Source organism: Branchiostoma floridae, chromosome 3 (genome assembly GCF_000003815.2).
Source record: "Branchiostoma floridae strain S238N-H82 chromosome 3, Bfl_VNyyK, whole genome shotgun sequence".
In the NCBI taxonomy this organism is placed as follows: domain Eukaryota; kingdom Metazoa; phylum Chordata; class Leptocardii; order Amphioxiformes; family Branchiostomatidae; genus Branchiostoma; species Branchiostoma floridae.
Genome location: NC_049981.1, coordinates 31,833,349 through 31,846,052, shown reverse-complemented (window position 1 = coordinate 31,846,052; position 12,704 = coordinate 31,833,349). Strand labels below are relative to the sequence as shown.

General features: G+C 41.3%; 1 protein-coding gene across 1 annotated transcript in view; it reads right to left on the bottom strand.

Moving 5' to 3' along the window:
• LOC118411836 (tyrosine-protein phosphatase non-receptor type 13-like) overlaps window positions 1-12,704 on the bottom strand; it is a 57,974-nt gene that overhangs the window by 7,635 nt on the left and 37,635 nt on the right. Inside the window, exons 33-47 of the mRNA XM_035814324.1 lie at window positions 12,585-12,670; window positions 11,880-11,972; window positions 11,221-11,407; window positions 10,507-10,718; window positions 9,925-10,017; window positions 7,930-8,023; window positions 7,393-7,541; window positions 6,954-7,106; window positions 5,913-6,090; window positions 5,234-5,444; window positions 4,544-4,808; window positions 4,054-4,146; window positions 3,144-3,311; window positions 2,671-2,920; window positions 1,302-1,442 (exon numbers count right to left, since the gene is read on the bottom strand). Coding sequence (XP_035670217.1) covers window positions 1,302-1,442; window positions 2,671-2,920; window positions 3,144-3,311; window positions 4,054-4,146; window positions 4,544-4,808; window positions 5,234-5,444; window positions 5,913-6,090; window positions 6,954-7,106; window positions 7,393-7,541; window positions 7,930-8,023; window positions 9,925-10,017; window positions 10,507-10,718; window positions 11,221-11,407; window positions 11,880-11,972; window positions 12,585-12,670 — 2,373 coding nt within the window. The remainder of the gene's footprint in view (window positions 1-1,301; window positions 1,443-2,670; window positions 2,921-3,143; window positions 3,312-4,053; window positions 4,147-4,543; window positions 4,809-5,233; window positions 5,445-5,912; window positions 6,091-6,953; window positions 7,107-7,392; window positions 7,542-7,929; window positions 8,024-9,924; window positions 10,018-10,506; window positions 10,719-11,220; window positions 11,408-11,879; window positions 11,973-12,584; window positions 12,671-12,704) is intronic.

Sequence of the window (12,704 nt, the reverse complement as noted above, 5' to 3'; positions counted from 1 at the left end):
AACACACAAATATAAAGGTTAACAGAATAATTTACATGTGCAGTGTACCCTTGATAGGAAAACACATGCAGTTGCATTGGGACATGATCCATTTGAAGCAATTCTTTGGTGACATTGTACAAAGATTGCAAAAACTGTTGTCTTACTCCTTTGTGTTATTGAAGTTGCCACGGAAACTGTAGATTCTTGGGCTGTTATTCCCATATAAAAATGAAGCAAGAAAAACAATATTCAATGTGAGATACATGAACTCATATCCCAGGTCACATGTCCATAAAGAAAGACATTCACAACCACAGAAATTGACTTCAAGTACATCATGTAAAAAATCCAGTTCCAAACTCACTCTCTGTAGAAGAAACTACTGAGGTCACTTCCCTTTCAACTTTCTCTTCTCTCTCGAGCCAGTCCATAGTGTCTTGCACATTTTAAGACAAAGGGAAATATAAGCCTACATGTCATTTCAATTTCACTTCTCTACAATTGTGCTAATAAAGGAAGGGACCAACCATGACAATGAAAGATAAAATTTATGTAAATCTTGAATTTGGCCCTTGACAAAACCAACCAAGTATTCCATAAAGAAGGAGAAGGAAAGTGATATATGGCTATCAGGCTTAACAAAAATGCATAATGAGAGATTCACGACTGTTGGAATACATACAACACTGTGACCACAGTTCACCCACAACAACTAGGGATGTGTAGGTACCAGAAACGCAGCACCTTCACAACACATATAGTTCAACTCACTTGGTTGTGCATCAGATGTTGTGTCCCCTTCCAAAATGTTGGCAGACTTATCAACTTTGGCTGTCCAGGGTAGGCCCAGTAATAGAAATATCACACAGTCAAGAATTAAAAAAAAGGCAAAACAGAATATCAGCTTTGGTGTGGGGATGAACAGCACACCTCAGGCCTGCCAGTGTGTACCTACAGCATTTTAAAAAGCTTTGAGGTCCAAGGTGTAGGTATTTCCCTACCTGTATCCTCATCTATCTGCTAGTTGCCAGTCAACCACAATAGAGAACAACCTGGGTAGTGGGGTCACGTTGAATGACCCATGCTGTACCATGGGCTATAGAATCTGATGTAGTTACAAAATGACCCACATTATTCAAAGACACAGACCCATGCATATACATACCAGTCCTGTATCTTCTCCATCAGTCTGCCAGCTGCCAGTCAGACCTAAGAAGAATGACCTGGGTGGTGGGGTCTGGGTGGATGACCCATGCTGTGCCCACGTTATACTATGTAGTTAGAAAACCAGACCAAAAAAAAGACCCAGTTTTTCCCACCTGTATCCTCCTCGTCAGTCTGCCAGCTGCCAGTCAGCCCCAGGGAGAAGGACCTGGGTGGTGGGGTGGGCGTTGACGACCCATGCTGTGCCCCAGGTCGCACTGAGTCAATCAGGGACTTGATGGCTTCGGATTCCTCTTCTGCAATCAAAAATGTAGTTTCAGACCAAAATGCACACAGATGTCTTTAGTCAGAGGCAATACCATGCTACTATACATATTTTTATGACTCTTCCTCATTTCTCTTTTGCTATTTTCTTCATGCTGGAAGCTTCTTAAAGTGCATTTTGATGATAAGAAATGTTTTTAAGAAGAGCAAGCTCTCTATTCTAGATAGATGTTGCTCTGTCATACATGTAACTAGAATCTTAAAAAAGAGTGTTAAGGCTACTGATATAAAGTATGATGCAATATTTGAAAGAAGAACAGTTCATCCGTACTTAACCTTAAAGCAACTGATGTACATGAAATGGACCTTACAGACTTTATGCATGACAAGGTCAATTTTTTTAAAAGCCCAGCTTCCTAAAGGGTACATAAATTTACTTTGGATACTATAGATCACTACTGTAACAGTAACAGAGCACAGCTTATGTGCAGCAGATGTGCAAGAATGAAATCTCAATGGATTGGTGTACAATGTAGCAAAGCGTGAACATTGCATCAAGCATTCCCCCAGCCGCCACCACTGAGCACCAGACAAACCAACTTACTTGGAGCAGGTTTAGGAGTGACAGTTTCTGCTGGACCTTGTTTAGCTGTTCATGTGTATAGCAGAGGAAACAAAGTCATTTAATAAACCAATATGTTCCCAAAATCCATCACCAACCATTTTTTTGTACATTTCACTTAAAATATAAATTTAAACCATTAAAGAGGAATAATTAACTATGATATATACCAATAAATCTATTTCTTCAATAAGTTTTCTGTTAAGCTCTAACAACAAGAGTGACTGTCCCTTTTCTTCAAAACTGATAGTTCTGGAAAATGAATTTGAACAAAATCTATTTGGAATAAAATTTCTGCTTTTATTCATTTATTTCTCCTTTGGGATGTAATCTTTAATCAGAAACTCTGTTGGCAGGTTTCTTTTGTTCCGAATACATATAGTTGACCCTTCAACTTTCAACCCACCATTGTCATTTATCAGGGTTGCAACCCCAAAAATGATGAAGAAAAAAAAACACTTTTGGTCAAAATTTCCCTCAACTTTGACCTCACCTTTGTCGGTGACTGGCGTTGCCCTCTTAGGCTCAGTTTTAGTCAAAATTACCAGTCTTTCATTTCTATGCCAAGTTTCTCCTATTTCCAACCTATCCACTTGGCCTTAGCCTTCAAACTTTGACCCCTCAACTTTTGACCCCACCTTTGTCGGTGACCGGTGTCGCCCTCTTCGACCCCTCCTCGTCCTTGAGGAGCATGGGCGTGCTGTCGCGTTTCACCAGGTGGTGCAGCAGCTCCGCCTCGCTCATCCGCTCAGCCTGCTTCTCGTTAAATCGGCTGTTCGGACGCGAGGGCGGCGCGCGCGACACCGCCAACTGTACCGTGCCCTTGGCCTTGCGCAGGATGGCGACCGCCTTGCTGTGGGACAGCCCGATTAGACTTTCACCATTGATCTGGAAAAAGCAGACAGAAGGAGTAATACTAATGAATGAATAAATAAAGGAATAAATTGACCAAAATTTGCCAATATATTTTAAAGCAACAACATTTGCTGTCATTTTTTCAATAAAATGTACATGGTTGCACAAGGCAAAACCTGCAGATAAGAAAACTATCAGTATTGCGTAAATCTGAGATTCTGAAATCTATCAACTCTAACCCTTGCCCCTGACCTACCTGTAAAAGCCTGTCCCCGACCTTCACCCTGCCGTCCTTGTCAGCCACGCTGCCCGGCGTGACAGTCTTGATGAAGATCCCTGTGCTGCCACCCTTCTCACCCCCCACCAGGGAGAATCCAAGGCCCCCGCCACTGGGCTTCTCCAGTTCCAGGCGGATCACGCCACTCTGAAAACAGGGGTGTTGGCGTTTAATCTTTTAGTACATGTGAAAAATATTGTAACGTCCTTGGTAGCATTTTTTTTCACCCTTTGTCAACAAACCAGACTTTGACCTTTCATTTTGATGACTTTAATTACTGCTGATTCCTTGTGACTTGACTGAATTTATTAATTTCTATCTAAACCATAGACAATTTGCAATAAAACACCACTGTAGTTTTACTTCCATGCACTAAGAGGTTAAATAAATCATTCAAGCTGAATGTACAATTAATATCTTTTAACCTTGATCGCCTGCTGAGATTGAAAAAAAGCTGTTTTTTTCAAAGTAGCATTGCTTGTCTAAAAAATGAAGCAGCTATAGAGTTACAGATTTAAGTTCTGATAAGATTATAATCTATGGAATTCATGATTATACGTCGATGAAGATTAGACATCCAGGTAATAAGATATGCCAAAAAGCAGTTACTCAAGCAACTGGATATGATTTTGGAAAATCATATCCAAAATCATATCCAGTTGCTTGAGTAACATTACCTGCCTTTTGGCAATTCATGATGCTTTACTGGCATTCTACTCCGTCTTACAAATGTGTCTTATGTGCCAAATTTTGTTCTGCGCACCTAAATTTTTAGGTTAGGTGCACTCACATCTAGTGTACCTATTCTCAAAACTTGATTTCGAACCCTGAGTGATCACGTAAGCAGGTTAAATAGGATCCTTTCGTTTCCAGGACCCGAAAGTCTCACCACTGGAGGCTTAGGAGCCTGGAGGGGTGTGTTAGTGTCAGGGAAATGGTTGTCAAGGTAACGGTCGTCAGGGAAACGGTCATCAGTGTCACACTGTGGGAACAGAACACAAACAGATGTGCAAAACAAGAGGTGATGGAAAGAAAACTGAGGGTTGCAAACAAGATGGTATGTAGAGGTGCAAAACAATGCAATTAGCAAATCATAATGAAAATGGCTATTTCTATCAGTCCAGTGCAAATGGTTATGAATGACATGACTGTGAATGATACTATCAAGGAAAAGATAAAGTGCAACTGGTTATAAAGTACGTACTTGTCAGTACATTGTCAGTTTGGGGGTACATGTAATCATAAGTGTCACTTGTTACCATGTTCAGAAATTCTTCAGAACAAAGATACTCAGATGTTGGAATGCAGGAAAATATATAAAGGTTCAAACAAACAAACAAACGTAAGAGGCCAGGCTAGACCCTTGTTTAATGGAGTACCTCTGGTGTATAGAGTTGCGAAGGCGGCCCGTGTTCCGGGCTCTCATTTTCCGTACTGGAATCCGAGAGCGGCAGTGGCGACATGGGGATGGCGGGGGACGATATCGCCTCCATGCCACCCTCCGGTTCCGAGTCGGAGCCCTGAGACCGGATGGACGCACGCGGCTGGGTCGCCGGGCGTGGCTGGGGAGGGGTTGCCGGGGATCTCGAGGAGCGAGGCGTCACCACGTCATCCTCCTCCAACTGGTGCACAGGTCTGCCACTTCTATGGAAAAATAGACATGAAAGTAATGCAACAAAAATAAGTAAGTGCAGGCAGTACAGGTAGATACATACAAATCATCATTATCATCCTTAGGGACTGATTTTGTGACTGTGAGGTTGAATTACAATGTCAACTGCAGCTGAAAAAAGAGAGTTTCTTCCTTTGGAACCACAGTGTTGCATTTGGACTGCTAAAATATGGAACTCTGACTCTTTCTGGGGAGCGCTTCCCACACAAATACAACCTACAAATGTACAAGCCTTTTAAAACAATGTACACGATTGCACACTGCTATCTTCTTTACAGTCAACTTAGTTCAGTGCCTAGAAGTGGCCAGCACTGAGTGGCCAGAACCACTGAGTATGGCAAACCATTCTTCCATAACCACCTAGAACTTTACACCTGACATCCATTTGAGAACCCACCTGGTTGCCTTGATCTCCACTTCCGGTCCCGCCACGTCGAGGATCGCCTGCGCCAGCTCGGACGACAATCCCAGCATGCTCTGGTCCCCGATGTAGTGGACCTTGTCACCCAGTTGGAGGCTACCATCTTGGTCCGCGGGGAGGTCAGGAACGATCTCACCCACATAGATGGCCTCCTGTGGCGAGCCTACTCCTCCACTCAGGTTCAGGCCTGACAACAGAAAAATCTGGTTACTTCACTTGTTCATTATCTGATTATAGCTCTTCCATCATGTGTAACTTAATCTGAATCTGATGAAATGAACTATATTTTGGACCCCCCGCTAATTTCACATATCATTTTGAATATGTCCATTAAACATGTAAGATCTGAGTCAGATTTTTTAAGTTTGTAACCACCTACTAGAAGGGCCATCTGTTTATGAATATGTATGAAAATAATTTGTCAAAACCATCAAGAAACTATTGATCACCATTCCAACAGTATGCCATCCAAACTATTCATTGGTAACCTAACAATCATAGACAAAGCTAACAGCCCTGGAGAGCCACAATTGAAAGCTTGTAGGGTGGGAAATGAGTGGGCTGCTCTATTATTGGTAGGCCGACTACTCTCCCATAGATTTCTAGCAATAGCTTGCATGGATCTACTACACTACAAATGCAATGGTAGACTTACCCAATAGCCCTGCAGTGTTCCTGTGTAGAGTGACTGTTGGCAGAGTGTAGGGTGGGAGGGGGGCAGGCTGCTCAAACTCGGGCCTCCTGTACACCCTGATGGTGACAGTCTGGGGCGTGGCGCGTAGGAGACTCACCGCGTCCGAGTGGCTCATGTCTGATACATCCTCACCATTCACCTGTCACACAGCAACAAGTAATAAGATACCCCCAAAAGCAGTTACTCAAGCAACTGGATATGGTTTTAGAAATGGTCAGACGTTTCACCATCATCCACCATCTTTGTCAGTGACACTGAAGTGATCTGGAAGAACTGGTCTTTTATATCCTATCGATCACGATAGACAACCTGAAGATCACTTCAGTGTCACTGACGAAAGATGACGGATACCATCTGAAACATCTGTTTCCAAATTCCAAAACCATGTCCAGTTGCTTGTCTCAGTAACTGCTTTTGGCGTAGCAACAAGTAAAATTGGTACCTTTCTAATTTCTTATATAGAGCAATGGGAGGTCCCTGGAAATGATGGAAACTCATACTGCCGAGGTAACTAAAATCAGGAAAAACTAGAATGATGTGTATAGTAAAAGGCGGATTGTGCAGAAAAGAAGCTTGCTACTGAGACTAAACTGAGTCAGCTTACAGATGTGCCTTATATTGTAGGCTGCTTTTGTGGTATAGGACTCTATAACCATAGCCTATACTGAGGATCTTCTGATGGCAATATTGACCAAGAAAGGACCAATACAGTGAGAATCATTTGTGTGTATTTCTGCCCATAACAAGCTGCCTGAATGTGAAATCTTCTCATTATCTCAGCCTTAGATGCACTGCATACATCTGCAAGGCCACTTACAAAAACTTGTCAAACAATATCGGCAGACATCTTTCTTCACTGCACTTGCTGTGTCAAACATGCCATTTGCTAATAAAAAACATTTATGCAAATTACAGTCTGTGTCAAATTAAATAAGGTATTCTTAATATTCTTAAACAAGTATATTATATTTCTTTAAAGATGATAACTTAAGAATGCCTCACCTTCATGAGCCTGTCTCCCGGTCTGAGTCTGCCGTCCGACTTGGCGGGATCCTGCACCACCCCCTTCACATAGCACCCCCCTGTCTCCGCACCCCCTGCCACCGTGAAACCTAACCCCCCTGCAGAGCTCTTGGTCAGGGTCACTTCAATTTCCTAGAGATGGGGGGGGGGGCATATTAGAATTCGTACATTTGTACATTAACATATAACAGTGGTCACTTAAACATTGCAGACATTTGAGATATTTCAGCTATCAAAATTAATAAACACCAAAAGTAGACCATGTAGTATATGTGCTGTTGACATTTGAGAGCAAGTTTTATATGCAATTAGATGCTACATTTTGATATGTAGTTCTTGATACTATTTTGACACAAAAGAGTAGAAGCTAAAATTCAAGAAACATTCAAGATTTCAGTGAAGCAAAAATTCTGCTAACCCCAGACTGGAGCTCTTCACTGTCGGTTGGGTCAGGTGATGTGGGGCTGGACACTGATTGGCTGTTGTCCTGGTCAGGTGACTGTAACCCTGGCGACGAGAAGCTCTGAGTGGGGAAGTCAGCTGGTGTGGACGATGACTGTGGTTCAACTGTATGATAAAAAATGACACCATAAGATTTGAATCATCTATCATGTATAGTATAATGGTATAGAATAGTGTAGTATTGTTCTTAACATTTAAATCAAAAAAAGGATTTTTAATCGTTTTCCACCTTGCCAGAAGTAAGTTAATAAAGATCCTATAGCTTTGTTGAAGCTGTAGGGGCAATGGATTGTAAAATTTCATTGTGTAGTGAACTGAGTGTCAGACTGGGGCCCATCCCTCTCCTTCCTGCCTTTTTACGTACCCATCTTTACATTTTTGTACACCTGGGTGGAGTGAAGAAAGTGTGTAAAATACTTGCGTTTGTTAGCCTAGCTACTCGGCTATATGAAACTGATTACTGAACATCACAATAATAAGATGAAGAGCTGACCTGTTGGTGACTCCAGCATGTCCTCCTCTATCGTAGGTGACAGCGGTGCACCGTACTGGGCCAGCATGTCGGGGGTAGGGGAGGTGGGAAGGCTCTGGGGAAACAAGGAACAAAAACTGTTACATGTACATCTGTGAATGCTCTGGGAACCATGGAACAAAAACTGTTACATGTACATTTGTGAATCTATGGTAGGGGACAGCGGTGCACCGTACTGGGCCAGCATGTCGGGGGTGGGTGAGGTGGGCAGGCTCTGAGGAAAGACAAGGAACGAAAACTGTTACATGTACATCTGTAAAGGCTTAACAAAGTTCTTTATACACAAGAGAGGGGTTGCAGCTACAGTGTGAAGAGTGTGGTACTAAACATGAGTTTGTATCCCCTTCATCAAGACATCTGTTACATATATTTGCCACAAAGCTAAAAACAGTAAGTTACAAGAAAGTCTGACACTTCAACATAAGCTTATTTGTGTTGATTGACGGAAATAGAATGTCAAGAACAATGCCATTTTTTAACCTAAAATCATACAAACTTTTTATATATATAGGTATACGTAGGTCTGGCATAGTCTTTTTTTGGATACAGAACCAGCTTTTTGGTCTAGAAGTTTTTATTTTTATTTTTTTATTTATTTTTTATTAAAAACAACAACAACAACAACAGTACATTTGTCAACAACTAGGACTAGAGTTTGTACAGTCGAGTACCATTGCACATGGAGGGATAACATATACTGGTGTGTCTGGACGAATTACATGCATTACATGGGTAGTGCAACAGTTAGAAGAGACAAATACGTGTAGTACATCTGGGGAACCTTAAGGAATATGTACAGTCTGTTACTACATTATGATCAAAAATGGAGAAGTCTAGCAGTAGGTGCAGTTCATGCCAAACTATCAATAGAAAATTTGTACAATCAATCTACATTGGCTGTCAGTCTATCATGGAATATCCGTTCTTCGAAGTCCTTTTCAAAGACATTAAAGAGGCTAGTAATGCACAGGTGTGGGTCTTTTCTATGCCAGATCCAAGTTTTAAAGATTGTCCATTTAGCAATTTTTATAGTAACAGTAAAGGTTCTATTTTTCTGGTCTTTAGCAGTTATTAAATGATCAATTTTTCCAAATAAAATTTCCTGCAAAGTAATTTTTATGTTGGGCAAGGGTACAAATGTGTTAACTAATTCCCAGAAATTACACAGTCTTTCACATTTAAAGAACATATGCTCATAATCTTCTATGCTTCCACTGCTACATAGTGTACATGTTGCATCATATATGTGTCCTGTTTCATCTTTGATACCCCATTTGTGCAGATTGTGTGCACATGGTAATATTCGGTGTAATAGTTTGTAGTTTAACTCTGCTAACTTAGTGTCTATACAGGTCTGTGTGCTTAACCATCTCCAGATATTTTCCCAAGCCAGGGTTTCAGTAGGAAATATGGATTGCCATCTTTTACAGCATATTGGTTCCTTGGCCTGTGCCTGCACTAATGCATTATAAAACAATTTGCAGGTGTTCTTGCTTTTGATTTGTTTTGTTGTTTTACCATCAAATATACATGGGGTAAGGGTGTTAAGCTCTAATCTTTGATAAGGAATTGGGCCTCTATGGTTTCTTATTGCATTCTTCCATGTAAGAGGTATAGCTTGAAACAGAGTTATATATTCAATAATACCATTAGGTCTTGTGTTAAGGTTAAGCTGAGGGTAGTGATCTAGAGACATGAACCTGTCTAAGGGGAAAATGTCTTTTACGAATATTATGTCATTTTTTATCCAGGTTGGGAAGAAAATTGTTTTACCTTGTGACCTTATATATTTGTTGCACCATATAGTTTCACCCATTATTTCACTTACACTAGAGGGTTTGTTCTTACCTCCTCCACCAGCAGAGTGGAAGGATGATATTACCTGTTTATAAAATGTGGGGAATTTACTCATGTCAGGTTTTGGTCTAGAAGTTAGCGGGTGGGACAAGTTCTTACCGCAGGTGAGACCTCAGGTAGAGTTCCTGGTTCAGGTCTACAGATGGACAGGTGCACCTGAGGGGGCGATGACCTCAGCAGGGCTACGATCTCCTGGACACAACAATTCAGTTTAAATGTAAGATGTAAGGTTAATTGTTTATCATTGGCTTGATGAGTTTCAACATCTAGCTCCATATCTGTACATGAAGAAGGCATATAAATATGATAGGTCAAGTGTGGAAGCAGTCTTTCTTCCGTCTCTTTTGTGTCAGAGGTTTTGCATATATTCATTTCATCTATTACAGACATACTACAAGTAAGAACTTTGCGACAGGCCTGAGTCAGCTAACATATGTACCTTATGTGGCAGAGATTTTCATTCTCGTATAGGACTGTTCAGCCATGCAGCCATAGCCAATGCTGTAGGGGTGGTGTGAATTAGGATTTTATCATGGTCAATATTTACCAATGGAGGCCTTACATATTGTGGATATCGTGGACTAACATAAGAAACAAGCCACTCACATCCTGGATTCCATAAAAGGGTTGTGCTGTTTTGTTATTATTATTACTTGAAGGAAGGAAAACCCAGAAACCTACGCTGTGTTTCAGGCACTGGAGCTCCCTTCCGTTGACCTTCAAGATGACGTCCCCGACCTCTAACCTCCCACTCTCTGCAGCTGGTTGCCCGGGAAACAGCTTCTTGATGCGGGGAATGCAGAGCTGGGGGTCGGGGTGCGCGTCCTTGCCGCCCTGGATGCTCAGCCCCAGGCCCGTGGTGGTCTTGTGCAGATTCACTGTGAAGGTGTTGTCTGTAGTAAAGAGTAAAAAGGTAAACGCTTCATAAGTCAAATCATGATGATTATATATCTTACCACAAAATTTCTATGATTATTATACATATCACCCTAAATCTGGGGAAATTTTTCCTTTGCAGAGGCACAAAATCAATAAGACATAAGCATGGTCACACATTAATGAATGAATGCATGTATGAATGAAAACAAAAAGACGATATGAACTTGGAATGCGAGTATGGCACTATGTAGCTGTAAAGATTATGCATAGAAACCTGAATAGCTGTAAACTCAAGTGAATGTATAATTCAAGGTTCTTCAATATTGAAAGAAATAAAGAAGAAAGAACGAACTGTAAATGCATTTAAGTTCGCGGGGATTTAATTTCGAGATAACAGAAAAAAGGACTGTTCGCTGTGGTTTTAACTTCGCGGGAGCACCATGCACTGTAGTCTCTTACTGCCATGGAACATAAGACCTCCGCGAACATTTCTGCATTTGCAGTAATGTCTTATACCCTCTGTGACGAAGGGGTACTCGGGGGGTGGGGTGTCGGGGGGACCCCCCACCCCCTCCTCCTCCTCTGGGGTGGGGGTGAGGACCGTACCACTCATCATGGAGGTGGAGGCCACACTCATCGGGTCAGGCGACAGGCTCCTGCTGAAGTCCTCCTCTCCCTCTGGGTCATGTGAGGTCGGCAGGACCTATGGACAAACATACAGGCAGATGCAAAATTAAAATGAAGATAATAACTTGTTTACTCTTATCACTTTGTAAAATTTAGAAAAAGTCTGGTACCATTGCTGCCTTGGCTTCTTAAAGATATAAAGTGATATTGCTTCTATGGTTTCAAGCTTATGTCCATCAAAGTATTATAACATTTGACAAACTTAGAAACTCAAAGGAACTGACTAGATGCAATGCTACATTAAGAAATTACTTAATACCATCACTGATTCTCGATGGCACAAAATTAACTTATTTGCTTCATTTCAGGGTTAAAAACTAGTGATGACCAACAAAGTATTATATTTATAACAATCATAAGTACAATGTTAATGTAAATAATATTCTAATGACATCCATCGTGTGCTGGTAGGCATGATTCAAACTTAGGCTGAAATATTTATCAATTAATTGATACACTGATTGGTTGACTGATTGATTGATTGCTACCTCTTCAGGTTCCTCCTGATGTGTGGATGATGTTTCAGACTTGTCCCCCCCACTGCCCGGTGGTATGCCCCGCTCTATCAACAGGGTTGTTACCTACAGAAGGCAGAAGAATATGTTATTGTGATGCTGTCCTTAGTGCTGAAACTGATGTGTTGATTAAAAAAGGTTTCCACTTGGAAAAAAAGATGAAAATATAATGCAGCAGACACAAGGGCTGTTAGGAAGATGGTGCCCTTGGTACTGAAAATGCAGTGTTTCTTTAAGCTGGTTTCCATCAAGGGAAAAACGTTCATTCTAAGATGAAAAAGACAAACCACTAGTAAGAGGGTATTGAAAATGCAGTGCTTTTGAAAAGGACCACCACTTGGTAAAACAGTTGAACGTTAAATGATAAAAGGGGATAGAAGAGGATACAAATTTGAATCAGGAAGGAAATTTGCCATCAGAAAGGAACGATTTTGTTCCAGAGGAACTTATATATATATATATATAACAGTCCTGCTGTTTGATGCTTTGATGCTTTGATACTTGAATTTAAGTTGTCCAGGAAAGCATGACAATTTTGAAGGCCTTTCTATGTTGGAACTCCCATTTTTTAAAATGGGAGTTTCCAAACAGTTAGCACAAAAATTGTTGATGTTACTTCTGAAAGCAGGAACAGCTTTTGTGTTCTAACACCAGATCAAAACATTTATCCATGCCTACCTGTGGTGAGTTGCGCATGGCCTCCACAGCCTGCTTGTGGGTCACGTTGGTCAGGCTAACCCCGTTCACCTTTAGCACTCTGTCACCTTGGGTGCAGGAAGAAATAAGTATGAAACTGGT